At 38.1% G+C, this 19546-nt stretch overlaps 1 protein-coding gene across 2 annotated transcripts in view; it reads left to right on the top strand.

Annotated features, from left to right (window-relative positions):
• The window catches only part of MBP (myelin basic protein), a 90766-nt gene extending 74624 nt beyond the window's left edge, over window positions 1-16142 (top strand). For both annotated transcript variants that reach the window (XM_074823299.1, XM_074823309.1), the window contains 5 exons: window positions 9501-9608; window positions 10112-10147; window positions 10729-10761; window positions 11741-11866; window positions 14344-16142. In XM_074823299.1, the coding sequence (XP_074679400.1) occupies window positions 9501-9608; window positions 10112-10147; window positions 10729-10761; window positions 11741-11866; window positions 14344-14400 (360 nt within the window). In that variant the 3' untranslated portion in view covers window positions 14401-16142. The remainder of the gene's footprint in view (window positions 1-9500; window positions 9609-10111; window positions 10148-10728; window positions 10762-11740; window positions 11867-14343) is intronic.
• The last annotated feature ends 3404 nt before the right edge of the window (window positions 16143-19546 follow it).

Here is a 19546-nt window from a genome sequence, read left to right as displayed (position 1 = left end):
TAAGTTTTCAGGGAGCGGTATTGCTTGTGATACACTGTTTTGTAAAACTGGCTGTGCAAGCAATATGCTGGTAAAACAGATCATTTTTTTTTATATAGTTTATGGTGGTTGTAACAATAATTTTGTTTTAATCTTTTGCTTTATACGTGCTTTATGTATTCATTAAACTTTTACATCACAAAACCAGTGTACTAATGATTTAATTTGTTTTAAATACTTTAATCCATTAACAAAAGTTGCAACAAACTACTTCATAGTACATGATGGGGTTTCAGGTAATTAAAAGAGGCTGTATGTCTTTTCACAAAATTCAGTTAAAACAGTGTATTGGACAGAAATGAATAAAGCTTGCCTGCTGTAAGGAAATGACTACGTTTTAAAGAAGTGAAGCTGCTAAATCTGGTGTTCTCACTTTATGGTAATGGGAACTGAATCTAGCCTCTCTTTCTCGTAGCAGGTAGTAATGAATGATGAATAACCTAAAAATGAATTTGTGTATCAGAACTGCCAGTGTGATTAAAGCTCATTTTGCTTGTATGGTAGGCCTCTGAGCATGTTAGTTTTGTCTGTTTTAAAAAATAGTAATCTGTACAAAACCAAGCAAGTATCAACAGGTGAGTACCACACAGCACATAAGTGAATGGCTTTAGGAGCCACCATTACATTTTGCAATGTTCAATTCACACATGTATGACCATATACATGTTATACATGCTTAATAATTAACATATTTAATGCACTGGAACTAACTATCCCTTGCATTTTCAAGGAAATTACAGCTTGAAGTAATGATTACAAACTGTAAGAGGAATTTGGAAGTCAGACTAGGTTAAATGCTCTGTAAGTGATGCTTAGAAGAGCAAGGACTAACTTTTGGTAAAGCGTTAGTGGTGCAGCTGCAGGGCAAGGTTTATTCAGAAATAGGACAGAGTAGTTGGCGCTGGCTGATTTGTATTAGAAGTTGAAAAGAAAATCATGATTGGGTGGACAGAAAAAGCCTTTGCACTTCACTGCTTTTCCTATCTTTTATATGGTGGCTTTTTACCTTCTAAATTCAGAAATGTACTTACTTAGTAACGTGTTCAGGCTAAAATACTAATTAATCAACTAAAGCATTTTAAAGATCACTGTTTCCAATCAGCCTACAGCAAAAGATTTTCATTAAACTTCCAATAGCGTCTTCCAGTTCAGTCTTTGCTGGAGTATTTCTAGATTTTTCTATCCAACAGTATGTAATAATAATAATAATAATAATCTGTTTAAGAGGGAGCTAATAGCGTGCTCTGAAGGATTCTTTCAAGTACTTGATGAAGTTACAGCCTTGCTGATACGCTTTGCCTGGGCCTCAGGGTAACAGAAGGGCAGAGCTGCGGCTGCTGGAGAGGCAGCGATGGCAGCTCTGGGGGCTTGTGGCGGGAATTGGCCTTGGCTGTTCTACAGTAATTCCTCTGTTTTAAAACTGCACAGTACCACAGCCCAGTTGAGAATAAGGTCTGGATTTAATTTTACTGTGTTATAACCAGAGGGAGTGTTTGTTTAAATGGGTGGGAGGGGGAGGCAGGAACCCCAAAACTCACATAGAGGTCAAATGGATGTATTCAAAATTTAGCATGAGGGTTTTCTCTACCAAACATTAAATTTTTCTCACTGTGTTTACTTGTCTGCAGATGAACCAAATTTATAAATAAGAAATATTAAAATCTGTTATGTTTGGGGTTTTCTCTAGCCACCTATATTAATTCCTTGGAGATTAAGAAGTGCATTATCCTTAGCGCTTTCCATCCTAGAATGCCAAAATTAATGACTTTGTTCTTCAGCTGTTTTGAGATTGCACAATGGTAAACACCACCCAATAGAAAAATCGAGGCAAAAGTTATTAAAAAGCTATTTTAAAAAAATAGCTTTTTTCCTGAGCTTGTTTTGTACCTTCCATCAGCGCATACCCATTAGCAACAATTGCTGGCTTTCATTTTGTGCACTGATGTAAAATATCTCACCTCCTTCCTGAAATGGTCTCCAGTTAGACACGGTCAGTTACTCATTTCATTCTAAAGTTACTTGGTTTCATTTCTGAGCTACACCAAAAAATCCCCCGCTGCCATTTTCAGGTGCTTTTACCAAATTTCTTACAAAGTAATGTAAAAAATGTTTGTAAAACATACTGAATTACTGCTGCAGACCCAAGATGAGCCTTGGCTCTGTTTCACCTTTTGCTTATGATGCATCTACTTTTCATTTCCAATATATCCTGCAATTAACATGCCTTGGAAACTGTACAAGCCTTGGGTTTTGGCTGGTCCACCTCCCCCACATTTTATACTGCTTACATTATTGGACATTTTACCTCTGAGCGATAGTTTATTTCTTGGAAACAAACACTATTAAGCATGCCATGTCTAATTATTTCATAATAGTAAACTCTCCTTACTATGATACTCTCCCCATAAATTATGCTGATATAGGCAACAGTACTTTTAACAACTTGTACAAAAGTTTAGCTTGTCATTGTCTTACCTATTAAATGCAGAAAATAAGTAAAATTGGGCCAGTCCCTTCAAAGATGAGAACTGATAAAATAGTTTGTGGGTGGGTGAGTGTGTGCAACCTGAAGTGAAACGTGTATTTCAAGAAATTAAAGTTGTAGTAACATTTTTCTCCTCTACTGCTGGTCAGCAGCTGTAAAGGGATAGTGTACACCTGGTATTTATAGTTTTGTTTTCTAAATAATCATCATCTTGTTTATTGCATGAGCTTCTTGACTACATGAAAATAGTAAGCAACAGGCCTTTTAAAATTTTTACAAATTTCTGCTTTCTTACTAATAGTCATACCAACGTTACGGTTTTTTTTTACTGTAGCATCACCAACAGATGCATCTCCACCAAATATGTAGTCTATCAGTAGAAATTTATCATTGTGAATACTAATCTATGATGCCTTCTATATCTTGGCCATGTGAAGTTTGTTGGTAGCAGAAGCTACCCTGGAAAATACCCTGAGAATACCTACTAGTCAAAATTTCTTTTTTTGCTGCCATGATCATTCTCAAAAAAAACCCCAACCAAACCAAAAACCTTGCACTGGGTTTCTGTAGTGGGTCATTTCAACAAGGTTTAATCCATGTCCTTGATACCAACTTGATAAAACAGCACAGAGGACAATGCTGAACATGGACCAGAGACTGTGTCCAAGCAGATGAAGGAGCTTCCATCATAAAGAATATTTGAATAAAATGATGAATGCTAGGCAGAAAAATGCTTCAGAAAAGCAAAGGTAAATGAAAGCATCAGGTTTTGTCCCTGAAACCATTTATCAAGAATAAATTGGACATGGAGAAAAACCCAGAAGGTGTGATGGCACTGGTCTTTCACTCAGGACCCATCATGAAACAGAACTACTATCCTGACAACTGTCCTGATTCTTCTTTTTTCCCCAGTAGTTCATTCCTCTCACCTTCTAATTTGTGAACCCTAATCGTCAAGGCACTAAGGAGTAAGAGGGTTGTGGAGAAATGTGGTTCTGGATTATTAGCATTTACCTCTCTTGATGGTTAGTGTTCTCCATTGTTTCCTTCTTCATGCTGTCTTTCATCTCATCTTCCTCAGGTTTCTTACTTTTTAGTCATCTCTAGCCTTTCCTCCTGTGTTTTTTATTCCCATCTTTCTGCTAAGAATTCTTCCTTTTTTTTGTTCATCACCTATTTCTAGACAAAGATTGTATTAAGGATCTCAGCACAACACTGGAAGGCAGAATCTCCTTGACTCTACATCTCTCTTCCTACCAATCCTCCGTAACTTTGAGCAAGTAATTTCATTTCTGTCTTAATCTCCGCATTAATAAAAATTAACGATACCAGTACAAGGATGTGTGGTTCATCCTTTCTAAAGTGATTAGAAAAGCCTGCTGAATTAGCTAATTACTTATAATGTGACCATCAGACCAGCCTATGGGGAAGATGTCAGCCTTCCCAGCACTTTTTCTAACAGATCAGGAAATTGTGAACAGCCTGGAACAAACACCCTCATGAAGAGCAAATCGGTGCTCGGGTTGTATGTGGATGGAAAACAGAAGCAGTGACAGCAGTATAACACAGCTCTGGCTTAGCAGTGCATGTTTACAGCAGGTGTATTACTACTGTCATAAGCATGAAGAAATAGATCCTCACATTTCACGTGTGCTGTATATTCTGTCACTGCCTGAGGAGACACTGGGTAGCAGCACTGGAAGGTTCTGATGCAGTGTCAGCTACACCCAGGAACACAAAGCGCCACATACAAAGCACCTCCGAATCCCGCGGTGAAGCAATTTCTGTATGCAAGTGCCTGTCACATTTCCCATGATTGCTCTCATCAAACTGTATGTAATAAATTTCCTCTTGTTTTAAAAAAATAGTGTATATATTCACTGAAAGGATGCGTCTCAATTCCTGTTTGGAATACTGTTTTGAAATGGTACTATCTACAGAAATTCAAACCTGGGTAGGAATTTCCTTAGAGTTTGGATTCAGAGCCCTTTTCAAGGACAACACAAAATTAGCTGAGTGGCTGACAAACTGCCTGGTGCTTTTTCAGCTTGCTCTTCCCACAAACCAGCATGAACAGTATTCGTCTCCTAAACCCTTAAAGGCTGATTTTAGTCTACCAGTACAGCTGCAGATTTCTTAGTGGAGGTCAAGCATTACATCCTGCAGGTTGTGGAACAGTTTGGTTTTCTAAGGCAATCTAAATCTACTTTTCATATCTATATGAATTTGAAATTTGTAGATTTTGTATGATTTCTTTTAAATTCATGCACAGCAACTCATTAGGTATCTTGTGAAGACAACCCAATGGAAACCATGAAACTCAGTGAACCCATGAAAATGTCCATTGCTTTTCCTTCTTACCAATGTCAAAAAATACTTACTTGGTTTGATTGCATTTTAAATCGGCTATTCCCATATTTCATATGTGTTTGGATTTTGCCATAACAGAAACTACATACGATGTGAAATTAAAATCTAAAGAACATCACAAAGTAGGCAACAAAAATACATAATCATGATACTGAAAGGAACTGGAAAAAGCTATAAATTCAGTACTCCAAAAATATCTTAATACTGTGGTCACTAATGCTTATCACCTACCGACTGGGAATTAGAGCTTTAAGTTTATACTTACATGCATATGCAACCTAATATACTAAAAAATGTCTGCTGCTCCTTAACTGCATTTTTTATACTTATGCATCAAATCTGAAAACAAAGTAGGACATGTAAAATACATAACTGAAATTGTGTTTATATGAAAATGAGTTTAATCCCCCAAACCTACCACATTGCAAGTCAAATGCATGTATGATCACAAACCTGGATTATCAAACACGGTATCCAAATGTGCAAACCAGAAGGGCCCGCTCCATTTATCAAAAACCACAAGACCCCTCTTCTCTAGTCTCCTGTAGAGTTACAGTACAGGCAGTAACACCCCTGAACCATTATTAAGTGCCATAGAAAGTATGAAGAGAGTTGGTTAATCCTGCCGTCTTGGAACAATGAAGAGCATATACTCAGGTATCTTCACCTCAATTGGAAATGTAATAGTGTTGCACAAAACCCCAAATGCAGCACATACTGAATTATGTATGGATTCTTATTGTTAGAGAAATGGCACTTTTTTTTTTCCCCCCAACAGCTCTTTCAAAATATTAATACAGGTTGTGCCGGTAAATTTAATTTGTTTGATGTGAAAGTACATGGCTAACACAGGGAATGCAATGCCAATGTATAACTACTGTTAAGACTTAAAATACCTGTATGTTTTCTTTGATCTACATTGAAACTTACTCTCTTCTCTTGTCTTAGTGGCCAAAATATGTAAGGTAGGTGGCACAGTGAAATAATGCGACTTTCATGTCCATCACCAGAAAGCGCTGCAAAGGATTCCAATACTGAATCCCTCCCCATTACAGAATAACTGTGGATATTTTACATACATTTTAAAGAGTGTTCTTACTTACATTATTAATCCTGAAAGCTATTAATTTCACAGTGAAGTTGCAAACAGCCTCTGTGTCATCAGATCTCCCAGATACTGCTTAAACTTCCAGTACTGGCAAACATTTTCTAACAATTAAGATTATTCCGATTAAGGGGGTCTTTCCTTTTTGGCTTTTTTGAATGTACACCAGAGTCGACTTAGTAGGGATCCTTTATTAAGGTCAAACAAAAAGTAAACTGAGAACAGTGAAAACTGAGTGTTCGCTTCTGTCCTATTTTTCTGAAGGAAAGACTGCTCACAACTACAAACTATTCAGAAGTTGTAATTTTTTTTGATTTTTTTTTTTTTAAGGCCACAAACAGAGGCATTTCTGTTTTCAAATTCACAAACAGTACCCAAGGGCTCTGAATTCAATATTACACTTTGTGACTACATTTCATAATATATAGATGTGGAAGCCAAGCTTGCTTTTTACTGGCAATGCTCCTAAGACTGAAATTCATGACGACGTTGCAAGAGGTGTGGGGAGAGCTCGCTGCAGCTGCCAGGTGATAGACTTGTCACGCAAAGAAACAAGTAAATGTCACCCGTTCCTAAAACATGGTTGCTCTGCTGTATTCGTATTAGATTTTAAGGTTAATGTTTTGGGTTTTTTTTCCCAAGCACTTGAAGCATATTTAAAGATAAATGGTGGTCTTCTGAATGTATTTAGTGAAATGTGCAGTGACTAGATGAGGTCATTCAAAAAAGTCCAATTATAAAACACCACCTCAGTAGCCCATCCTAGCAGGCTAAACCAGAGTTGTTTTCTCTTTCATTCAGCAAAGAATTGCCTGAATCCATTAAATTTTAACTTTTAACACCTGTAGATATCAGTTATTACTCTTCTGCGGGAAATGATTTTCATAAATCATGAATGTGAGCATTGTCAGAAAAAAACCCACCAAATTTTGCACCCACCCCTAGGAGTCCAAAAATTGAAAGAACAAGCTACAGGTGAAAGAGTAATTCTAACAATAAATTAAAGGAACATGTAATTAACTGCCACAAATTGAGAATAATATGGAAGATTCTGACCACAGATGAAGCTTGCTGATGATAATATGGAGGGAAAGCACTTCATTTGTAACACTGGGAAAACCATGGTATTAATCTCATACAGAACCATCATTAAAAATGGCTTTGCACTTGGTACTACCTGCTAAGCTTTAAAAGGGGACCCAGTCAAAGACTGTGCTGGCATTTGGCACCACAAACAGCAGAAAGCTTGTGTGTGTTACACGATAACCTTTTCAGTAAGCCAAATTATTCCCATCTAGTAATTGATCAGAACGCTCAATTCAGGAACTCAACCTCATCTAAACTGTAAAAACCTATTACCCCAGCTTTTCTGGGCTAATTGCCTGGTAGCAAGCCATCGCCTGCTGCAGAGTTGCAGGCTGCATGCAATCAAATCTGATTTTGGAGCTTTCTGCTTCACGTACTGCAATAGTTTTGCAGCTAGGTAGCAACCCCTTCCTGCTGCTAAAGATGGATGTTCAGATCTGCAACACCATGGTATTTATCATGGTACTTATCCCAAAGACAAGGCATTCAGCTGGTTCCAGAGGCAAAGCAATGCTTCATTTCAACATAGAGTAAAAAGACAAATACATGGCTGAAGGAACTTGTTCTAAACACATGTTGATACCTTACTGGCTCCCTCTTCCTAATCATAACAGCAGAGGGTATTTTGGCAGCACTGGAACTAGTGACAGAGTAGAACCTGTTGCAGAAGTATAAGCTGGACTGACTGCCTAACACTACAGAAATCACGCAGATACAATAAAATTCAGAAAAATCCTGTTTTTTTAAACAGTAAATCTCTACAAATCATTGGCATGCAAAAAATAATGCTGATAAATACCAGCTGAACTTCTCTGCATTGGTTCATTTTTTATCCTAAGGAAACTAATCTTCTAAACAAAATGTCCGAATTTCATTTCTCCTCAGAATTACATAACTTAAAAGGCCACTCATGAAGGTGGATATTTCTTCTCATTTTGCATGATCCAACATAATATAAATCCATTTAGTTCACATAAGATCTGACACCAATCGCTTAAAAATAAAACTTCTGTGTAACAGCTTTGAACACACTAGATGGTTTCATGGGACCTTTATTCTTGTTCTAAGACTCCTGTCTTAGAACATGGAAATCTCTGTGCAGCCATTTTCAGTAGTAATAGCGTGAGGCAGTCAGTGTCATTCTGAAAGCTACTGGTGTCACGACATTTCACTCAAAGTGCAAAAAGACTCCAAACCTTTGAAAATCTGTTCTGTAGATATTAACTTATTTCTCAAAAATCACCAAACCGCTCATGAGTCAGGAGTCCCACTCCAACAATCAGACTAAACTTTTTCCCTGCAAGTTGGTCAATGTTTTCTGTATGTGATAAAAGCAAAGTATATTTTAAATAACTATTCGTACTGTTCTACAGTCAAATGTTCACTCAGTATGTACTAATAGGGAAACACTCACGCAAGCTACTGTCTCACTATGGATTTCCATTTCATCTTTAGGGGCCAATGAAAATTTTTAGTATCCGCACGATGCTTATAATGTCATTGTATTCTCAGGGGATTCATTACACTAAGAGAACCATTGCAGCACCGTTGTTACATTCATTCTCTCCTACCTTCTCTGTTCCCCATTGCACATACTTCAGATCTGTTGCATTGAACATGAAGCCCTGTGCCTCTACATTTGCACTCATAGGCAGATGTCTGTAATTGGGTCAGTCTTACATAACAGTTCTTTTTTAAACTTCATCATACTGCATCCAGATAGCAGTAACTACACTGCATTTTTGACGCTATTTTCACCACAGCAGATTCATCACACTCTAAGTACCAGTCAAGTTATTCACTCTTCACAATGTGTTATTTTTGTAATTTATTTTACCTTCGCTTACTGGACTTCTTTCTGTATTACTCAGGAAGTCCTACTGAAAATAGAAAGTATAGTCAGTCTCATTTGATTCCCTCATTCTAAAAAAAAACATTGCTCTTGCAGTTCATCGGTGTTAGGTAGTCTTTGGGAACTGAGAAATGATACATGATCCATTCCTGCTCTCACATGGAGAATGACCCAACAGCATTTTAAGGTTTTCTACGTTTCAGGTTTCGTTTCTAAAATTACATTCTACAATCCTGCTTATGAAAGAAGGAAAATTACAAGGTTTCTGTTATCAGAACTTTCCAATAACAGGTTCAATTCCACACTGGGCTGTAACGTGAAAACATGTATACCCATATATATATATATGCACAACATATGTCCATATACATGCTCTATATTTGCCATTGTATTAAAAAATTGTTCCTTCACAGCACTGACAACTGTAGGTTGCAATCTCTGTAGATTTCCAAGGCATATTTCTCTTCTCTCTGTTCCTGGTGAAAACGACTCTTCTATTCATACAGTCGGCAATTATCTTTCCTTCCTGGCTGACTTGGCAATATGCCTATTCTGCTTTTCAGGATATACATGCAGCCAGGGCTAGCCACCACGTAGGGTCCATCCCCCAGAGATCTCAGCACGGCCGGCCTGGTGATGACAACCCTGTAGTCCACTTCTTCAAGAACATTGTAAGTCTTCTCTCTTCTCGTTATGTACTGAAATGAAATATTTTCTTTCGGATCCATCAGTAACCAAATACTCCCCAATCACTGGCCATTATTTTGAGCCTTGTGACTTGTCCTGTGCCTTTGAGCTCATCACGCCATTCAAATACAAAAATAATTTTTACCTGGAAACACAAACAATACTGAAATGCTACAAAAAAAGTGGGTGAACTCTCCATTAGCATAGTCAAATTTCAACAACCACCATTACAATTATACAGCTTCACCATTGACAGGTTTTGTCCTTGTGACTTCAGCAGTGGCTGTATTAAGGAAATTTTTCTGTTTAAAAATAGACAAAAATCTGCCGTGTTCTAGGCAAAGCCTAAGACAGCAGAGGAGCTTCTCAGTGCAAGTACTTAGATAGCATTCAATCCTACCAACTCATAGATAATTTGCAAAAGCCTTGATGATTCCCTACATTTATTTTTGCCTTGGTTTTACAACTTTTTTGTATTGGTTTTTAGGTCTCACCCCGTACTCCTCCCCCAATGCAAGCAAAGGTAAGTGTTTTTAGGGGCTCAAGCAATGTCCGAGATCTTTTGTGGGCTAATTTATACCAATTCAACTGCTAGCCTGATTAATATTCTTTAATGGCACTAAGTAAAATCTGGAGTTATCACTGGAGTATTTAAAGCAAGGGACTTAGACAGAAAAGCCATGGTTCTCTTCCTCATGCACTTCCTGACTTGCTGCATGACAAATCAAAGCCGCTTGCAGGAATTTTATATTGAATTTATGCTGTGATTGCTTTCTATAATAAACCAATAATAGATAATGCTTTCAAACAAGCCTCACCCACCAGGAACTGTCCTTACATTAACTAAGCTCAGCTGGTTTCTAAAGTACATGATACTGACAAGCCATGGCTAGTGAAGTCAGATCTTGTAATTATAACAAAGAATTCTGCCTTTTTTGTTTCATGGAATGACTGTACAGATTGTTATTTTCAACTCCTGCCTCATTATCTGGCCAGTATTTCATACTTTTTATGGCATTTTCATCTTCTTCTGTGTATGGTACACCCAAATGCTACGTTCCATAGTGATCATCATGTCATTGTCTCTATTTCTTGCATGTACAGGGAAGAGGATTATCCCTCACCAGATTTAGCTGGGTAGGTGATGAATGTGCTTTCAATAACAGTCACTTTATTTACCAGGCCAAAGCATATCTTGCTCCATTGCCTCAAGCTACTGCAGCAACGTGATAATTTTGTTTTGTCTCTATTTTGCTATTTTGCTTCTCCTGTTCCACTTTCCTCCCTTCTCCCACAGCACTTTAAGATGGTACTTTTGTTGCTTGCTCTTATCCAGCAACTTGACAGCCTTGCAGTGATAATTTTTTTTGCTTTAGCACAAAGGGACCAAAATCCGCTGCATGGCAAAGCTCTCTTCCCTTAAAGACTCCTGGAAGACTCATCTGCTGCGTTTTTCTTTTCCTGGGAAGGACAAAAATGGGATGGAGGGCTGGGATGAGATGGGGACTTATTCCACAGTTCCAATTGCTCTTATAAAGTCTGCAAAACTAACACTGTCACTAATTCAAGTTTATTGTCCCACCTTTCCTTGCAACCCCTTTCAGTAAGAAGTGATCTGCCTAAAGAGTTATTAGACAGGTTCTTCCCACAGTTAACTCACAACTAATTAAATTCTACTTCTCTACCACAGGTCTGACTTTACATGAGATGGACATGTTAAATTACTTGCATTTTAAGACAAAATATTAAAGCCTTCAAGCCATTAAGCATTTCTTTCACTATCAGAAGAACACAAATTAGTTGACATGTTTGACATCTTAGAACTGGTGAAATTGAAACATTTTAAGTTTCATCACACAGGTTAACCTTCTGAGTACCCATTTTTTGATTATTAATTCGTCTTTTACAGATTGGTGCTTCCCTCAGATTTGAGTATATTCAGATAATTTCCTAACATCTTTCTTCATTCTTGTTTATTACATAAAATATTATTTTATTTCAACACCTCTAAAATTCTCATTTGAGTATTACATTTCAGTGATCACAAAGATTACAATGTGCATATGGTAATGTGCATGTGATAATTTGCAATATATATGAAAATTTTTCTTTGCAGGGTGGTGAAGGACACAAGCCAGGATATGGAGGAAGCGGAAAATTCTATGAGCATAAATCTGCTCACAAGGGACATAAGGGATCCTATCATGAGGGCCAGGGCACTCTTTCCAAAATCTTTAAACTGGTAAAGTACAATTGAACTTACTCTAAGTACAAAAAATAGAGTCCAAGAAAAAGAGAAGCCAAACCTCTTCAGAACCTGCCATGTTTGAAACAACCACATTTCCTTAAAGCTTCTGAAGGAATTAGATTTGCATGGATAAAACAGAATGTTATCTCATGGCCTAGTAACTACTTACATGACAGAAAACAAAGGTAAAAATACAGAGTCAGTTACCATCAGGAAAGAAGGTAAGTCCACAAAGTCCCACAAAGATCCGCACCAGGATCTGTGTTGTTACTGAACTCACAAATGACCTGGAAAACAAGATGAATGAGATGACACAGCTTGCTGCTGCTGCCAAATTATTCAGAATATTGAAAATTAAAGAAAACTGATAAGCTGCAGCATGGTAGTATATAGGGCAGTGTTGGACATGTATTTGGTTGAGATGTAATAACACCTTGAAGAGTCCCTTGTTCCCACCTCAGGTGGGAGAACTCCTATAATACATCAGTACAACAAGTTGCGACACCACATAGTCAGATAAACTAGAAAGCTATGTCATATGAAAAATAAACATTTGGTCAGATTAATCATCTGGTTCAATTCACCATTTTGAGTCACAGCACAGCCCCACCAACACAGATAATAAATGAAAACAGAACAGGAAAACAAGTCAGTTGTGAGGATTTTTCACATTTTATGTCAGGAAAAAGACACGTGAAAAGCACATCACATCCACTGGCAGCTACTTTAACTAAGACTGTGTTTTTCCTCAAAGATAGTGAAGGATTCACTCGTAACAGATCACCTAGTATACTATTCGCACATGAAGAATGCAACCAGCAGTGATCTCAACTTCAAGACAGAAGGTCTGAGATGCCGTTAGCAGAGCTCATCATCTCAGACTCTTACTACTCTTCTCTGCAGCAGGAGACATAACAGCACCTTCACTTGTAGCAAAAATATATTTCTTGTCTCTTACATGGTTTAGGGTATGTTATCTTTCATTGTAGAGCTGTTTTTCAAACATACGCAGCAGCAAGTGACAGCTTGAAAACTTCAAGGAGATAGTGAGAATTCTTATGTTGCAATCTAAGAAAAGGAATGAGCTCTTCAGAGGCCCAGGTAAAAATCAGACATTCACCTTTTAAGTCTAATTTTCACTTGTAGCTTTTTAGTGGAGTTCAGATACATCAAGAATACCATGGCTATACACTGACATTATTTGTAAAATTTCTTTTGAACATCTGAAAATATCCAATAATAATCTCTGTCAAATGTAACAATCTCTTTTTTCACATAACCATCACAACTATTTAGCTTGGATTTATATATATCTGATGATATAATATACCAGTTCCATTTTTTAGATAGCCTCTTCCGAGCCATTATAACTTTTGGAACTCACACCAGAGTTTTATTAAGGCCCATTTGATTTAGACCCATTGTTTATAGCAGGAAGCATTAATAACTCTTTCTATAGATTTACAGTCTTTTCACTTTGAAAGAAAAAAGCCAATTACCTAGTGGATTACACTAAATTTTCCTTCAAACAGTTCAGTAAAACTAAGGAGGGAGCACTGAAAGATGAGAAAAATAATAGAAAGAAAGAAAACATGTATGCTTAATTTCTTTAAAGTAAACAGTCATAAACTGATTGCAGTAACAATTCCCACACTATCTCACATTTGCGGGCCTAGTATATCATTCAAGGTTTGCCTAGAAAGTTGCTAAAGCCTTGGGAAAAGTACCCAGTTAGCCTAATCTTTAAATTCCAAAAATGAAAGGCCAAAATTTCAGCTTGGATCATCTCTGCTATAAAACTGCTGTAGGGCTTTTCTCAGTTGCAGATTTATGAATTGTCACAAGGTTTTTTTTCTTAGTTTGATGTTTTCTTATTATCTGTAAAAATAGGCCAGGTTTCAGCCCTTTATCTTTTCTTAGTTTTTTCCTGTATTGGCATCTGAGCTTTCCATACAAGATTGATGTTGACACAATCACATTAACAATTTACCCTAATAAATATGACAGAGTAAAATTATTACATTTCAGTTCTTTCAGCGGTGAGATTATTACAACTTGTATGCAAGGTTTGTGGTTTTTGATTTTGGTGGTTTGTTGGGTTTTTTTTAAGTATACAAACAGCTCAGGGGTAGCCATAAAAATGAAAATTTCCAGGATGTGCAAGTAAGTAAACTGCTTTCATTGGGAAGGCCTGAATAAAAACATGCACCTACAAATAATTCAGGAGAGACTGTCTAGCCCTGTATGAGAGATTTAATGAGAGTAAATTAATCCTATGTGAAAATATATGAAAAGCATCATCTCTTTGAAATGAAAATTCCAGTAATATTCAGCTATATGCTAGAGGCCACTGCAAGCTGTTTTCGTTAGCTAATATTTAAAATTCTGTGGCACTACAGACTGCTTTTCAATTTATAGCCCCAAATATACAGTACCTTTTAATTAACTTACCTCCATTCTTCCCTCCACAGGGAGGCTCTGGGTCCCGACCTGGATCGCGGTCTGGTTCACCAGTTGCTAGGCGCTGAAGCTCTAAGATGCCATCCAAGGATCATGTACTCTGCTTCATAATGTAACTGCCTTAAAATTAGTAACAACTGCAACAATTACCTAGGTAGATGCAATCCATTACTTAATGCCAATTAGGTTCTGCATGCAGTAGATTATACAAACTTCTATTGGCAATCCCTGACCAACAGTTGAATGAAAGGAACACAAAAAGTAGCTTTACTACATGTTTTCCTTATTTTATGTGAGGTAACACGATCTCTGACTTTACTCATTCTTCTTGAGGATGCCCTAACTGTATGCTGGACTTTATTTCTCCCAAGCACCTAATTTGAGCTCAAGTCTTCTGGTTTCGTTTTAGTGAACATCAGAATTACAAATAAAGAGCTAATGTCTTGGATACTGAGCACTGCTTTTAATGAATTTCTGAGACACTGCTGTTAAAAAAAAAAAAAATCCACCATGTGCAGAAGTTGTAAGGACTGTTTATCCAAATACTTTTTTTTGATTTGGGTTTTTTTTTGTTTTAATCTTCCTTCTCTCACTCACAGAATAATTTATTTTTATAACAGGATTAGGCAGTCATGGAAAGGTTTACCAAACATTGGGAGTTCAAGGTATGTGAAATGTGGGAGGGGGCAGATGTTGTAGAATCAATACGATGCGGAGCAATAGTAATAAGGAAATTCTTTTCATACCATGTATTGCTCATCGCATCCAAACCATTAGAATTAAGAGCAGATGAGGGAGAGAAAGAGGATTTCAAATTTGAGTTAGACTAATGTTAAGAAACAAGGGATATTCCCAGAGAAGAAACATCTAAGATTGCACAAGTGACCACTGGACATCACTGGTGCTTCACACAAGCTCTGCTGCAAAAGCATTAACTTCGCAGTAGAATAAATAAGCAAATAAATATATAAACAAATAAGTCTAATTTCTGAAAGAGAGCCCTTCAGTACTGGTATCTCAGATAGTCCTGCACATCTCGCATTAGAATTTCAGATCTTTCTCTTGGCATTGCAGCAGTGTTATATTTGATCGGCTCATCTTTTGCCTGAGTAACACCTGGATGCCTATTAAGGGCAGTGCACCAAAGCAAACTCATAGTAAACTACTGTGAACATTTAACTGTTGTACTGTAGTTGCCTTATAGAAATAAATTAGAGCTGAGTTAGATTTAGATATTAATTGTTCACAAATTACTAAAATTAATGTGTGGCAATGGTATGTCCAACCACACTTAGGGAAATAAAAAGCTCTTCTGAATTGCACTGGTTTATTACTTAAACTTACCATTTCTTCAAGATGTCATTTAAATGTCTGATTAATGATTTTATTTTTTTAGTTTTAGCCTATGCATTGCAGACTACAGTTAATGCTTCCCAGGTTGAAAATGCATTCCTAATAAGTGCCCAGTAAAAGTTACCTATAAATATGTTTGTTAGTTGCATTTCACATCTAAATCTATTATTGCAAGTTTAAATCAGTGTCCATTAATATGAAGCAATGAAAGATGAGAGGATAGAAAATACATAGAGACTAAAGAAAACAAAACAACCAAAATTATTAAGCATAAACACACATATTACATCTTCTATTACCTACACTGGTTGCTATGTGTATTTTTCTATTGTAGCTTCATTCAGATGTATACTCTGCAATGTAATAGTTGATTTAATTTGAATATGTATTGTTCTTATAGGAACACAGCTTTTAAAAATATTCATTATTGAAATAAAGTAATCAACTTGAAATGAAACTTGGACCAGCTTTGTCTTTTACAAGAGAAAATTATAAAGTTCTGTGGGGTTTTTTTTCATAATTTATGAATAATGTTCAGATACTAGAAAATGACACATTGGGACCCAGGACCCAGTTGCCTGCACACAGGCTTCTAGTGACATTGCTGGTGACTTAGCACAGCCCACGAGGCTGACAATACAACACAGGATTTATGGGAGGCCAGTGCCTTTGTGAAGCGGCAGCTAAAGGCCAGAAGGATATCGCAAGGCATAAAATGCTTATGTACAGGCAGTGAAATGCTACCCTTCATAAACAAGTATAGCACAAAGTATCTTCTTTGTACAGGGCACGTGAAAATCAAGTTGTTTTTTAAAGCAGCCTTCAAAAATGGGAAAGAATATTTAAGGCAAAAAAAAAAAAAATTGAGAAACGCATCTTTCAAAACACTGCACTGTAGAACTATGGAACTTATCCAAAACGTCTTCCTTGCCTTCACCACTCTGCCTTCCCCTCAGTCACCTTTTCCAGAAGCTGGAAGTGGCTTTTTTGGATTTACTTCCTATAGAAGAAAAGGTATGGTACTTTAAAGCATTATTTTACCAACACAAGTCTCAAAAGAGATTAAAACTTAGACTGAAATTTCTTATAATTACTCACTAGTAGTTTTGCTGGAAAATAGTTTAAGTGGCTATCTGGTTTGTAACCAAAGGATTTTTCCTGAAACAAGAATGCACAACCAGTACTAGGAGTGTGTCATTGCTTATACTGAAGGAATGGACATAAACCAAAAAGAAATAAACCAAAAGAAATACTTGAGCAGACACAAGCCAAAAAGCCTGAGACTAGCATAAGCCTACTACTGCATCAAACCAGAAAGAACAGACATTCCTAAGCACTATTCATTTACCCACTATGCAATGTGGCTCTTCATTTCATAGACTTCATAGAATGGTTTGGTTGGAAGGGACCTTAAAAAACATCTAGTTCCAACCCCCCTGCCATGGGCAGGGACACCTTCCACTACATCAGGTTGCTCAAAGCCCCATCCAACCTGGCCTTGAACCCTTCCAGGGAGGGGGCAGCCACAACTTCTCTGGGCAACCTGTTCCAGTGTCTCACCACCCTCACAGGAAAGAATTTCTTCCTTACATCTGATCTAAATCTGCCCTCTTTCAGTTTAAAACTGTTACCCTTTGTCCTGTCACTACACTCCCTGATACAGAGCCCCTCCCCACCTTCCCTGTGGGCTCCCTTTAAGTACTGGAAGGCCGCTATAAGGTCTCCCCAGAGCCTTCTCTTCTCCAGGCTGAACAACCCCAACTCTCTCAGCCTGTCCTCATAAGGAAGGTGCTCCAGCCCCCTCATCATCTTCATGGCCTCCTCTGGACCCACTCAAGCAGGTCCGTGTCTTTCTTACATTGGGGGCCCCAGAACTGGACACAGCACTGCAGATGGAATCTCATGAGAGTGGAGTAGAGGGGGAGAATCCCCTCCCTTGACCTGCTGGCCACACTTCTCTTGATGCAGCCCAGGATACAGTTGGCTTTCTGGGCTGTGAGCGCACATTGCTGGCTCACAGTCAGTTTTCCATCCACTAATACCAAGTCCTTCTCCATGGGGCTGCTCTCAATCCACTCATCACCCAGCCCGAATTTGGGATTGCCCTGACCCATGTGCAGGGCCTTGCCCTTGGCCTTGTTGAACTTCATGAGGTTTGCACAGGCCCACCTCTGAAGCCTGTCCAGGTCCCTCTGGATGGCACATCCCTTCCCTCCAGCGTGTCGACTGCACCACACAGCTTGGTGGTGTTCCCAAACTTGCTGAGGGTGCACTCAATCCCATTGTCCATGTCGTCAACAAAGACGTTAAACAGCACTGGTCCCAACACCAACCCCTGAGGAACACCACTCCTCACTGCTGTCCACTTGGACATCGAGCCGTTGACCACAACTCTCTGAGAGTGACCACCCAGCCAATTCCTTATCCACCAAGTGGTCCATCCATCAAATCCATGTCTCTCCAATTTAGAGACAAGGATGTCGTGCCTTAGCACAAGAGTTCTTTCTGCTACCTAAAAATGTAATCTACTTCAGTATTGCTTTTGAAAATATCAACATATTGGTTACAGTGTATTTGTACTGAACATCAACAGATGCACTGATCTGAAAACCTCTGACTCAATCGTATCCAGGAAACTGGGCTGTAAAAACCTCTGTTGTCAGGATACTCAAGAGTGAATTCTTGAAGTTCATGGTGGAAGAGGATGCAGGGAAGCAAATCAAATACCATGTTACAAAAAAGATTTTTAAAAGTCTATTTACTGTAAGTGACCAGACTCCAAGCACTGGAGGAGTAGCAAACCAAATTCAGGAAAAATGTCAGCTGACTCTGTAATTCATGTTGCTTATTTAACACTTCCAAGACTTCCAACACACACTCATTGCCTCTAATCAAGACATAACAGTTTGAGAAGTGACCATTTAAAAATTGCATCTTTTTACTCATGAGATCTGCTTTTAGCACATGCTCACCCGAGTATCAACCACTACCAGTTTTTACTTGCTGGCAAAACAATCACAACTAGAGCAGACTGAATGCTTTCAAGTATTCAGGAATCACTTTCCCATTATGAAGGATGGATCTGCACCTGGACGTAACCAGCTGTAAATCAACTTCTGTCAAACTGGATTTGGCAACCTCTGGAAAGAGTCATCTCCTGTGCAGCAAATCAACTCCAAGAAACTTTGCTGTGCATTTACACAGTATTCTCTGAAAGAATGGGGAAAAGGTTTTATACATGTGTGGGAGAGAGGCAAGTCGACATCGGCCTGTCAGCTCTGCGAAGCCCCTGATGAGCAGCAAGGCTCTGATGAGAAACAGGCCTTGTGAGAAGAAACTGCCAAGTTGTGCCAAGGTGGCAGGGAAAAACAATGGACAGCTGCAACACTGAACTGTGGAAAGTTACCGCTGCGTGAACAGCGCGTGTTAGAGTGGTCTTATGCTGATAGGAGAAAAGGTAGATAGCTGTCTAATTGCTGATTTGCTAATTATGAAGTAAGTGGTTTAACCAGAGCATAAGTATGTACTATTGTAATAATAAAGGGTCTTTCCTTTTGCACTTCATGAAGAATTCGTGCCTCAATTGCCACATACATGGTACAGGCAACGCAGGACATTGTACTGGATTATTACAGATAAACAGGGTGCTATGCCATGGGGCCACTATGCCTTCAGACAGCTGTATAATATAATGTCTTTTTTAAACAGCTGAAACACTAACAGGCTGTCCAGAAGGAAAGGCACTGCTGGAAGAACTTCACATACATTCTTTACATTCTATATTGAGACACGCAATATTGTGGTGAAAGGAGTTTTTAGAATTTCCTAGCCAAATGCTTAAAAAAAATACACAAAACAGAA

Source organism: Strix aluco, chromosome 1 (assembly GCF_031877795.1).
Source record: "Strix aluco isolate bStrAlu1 chromosome 1, bStrAlu1.hap1, whole genome shotgun sequence".
Lineage (NCBI taxonomy): Eukaryota > Metazoa > Chordata > Aves > Strigiformes > Strigidae > Strix > Strix aluco.
This window is presented reverse-complemented; position numbering and strand designations above follow the sequence as displayed.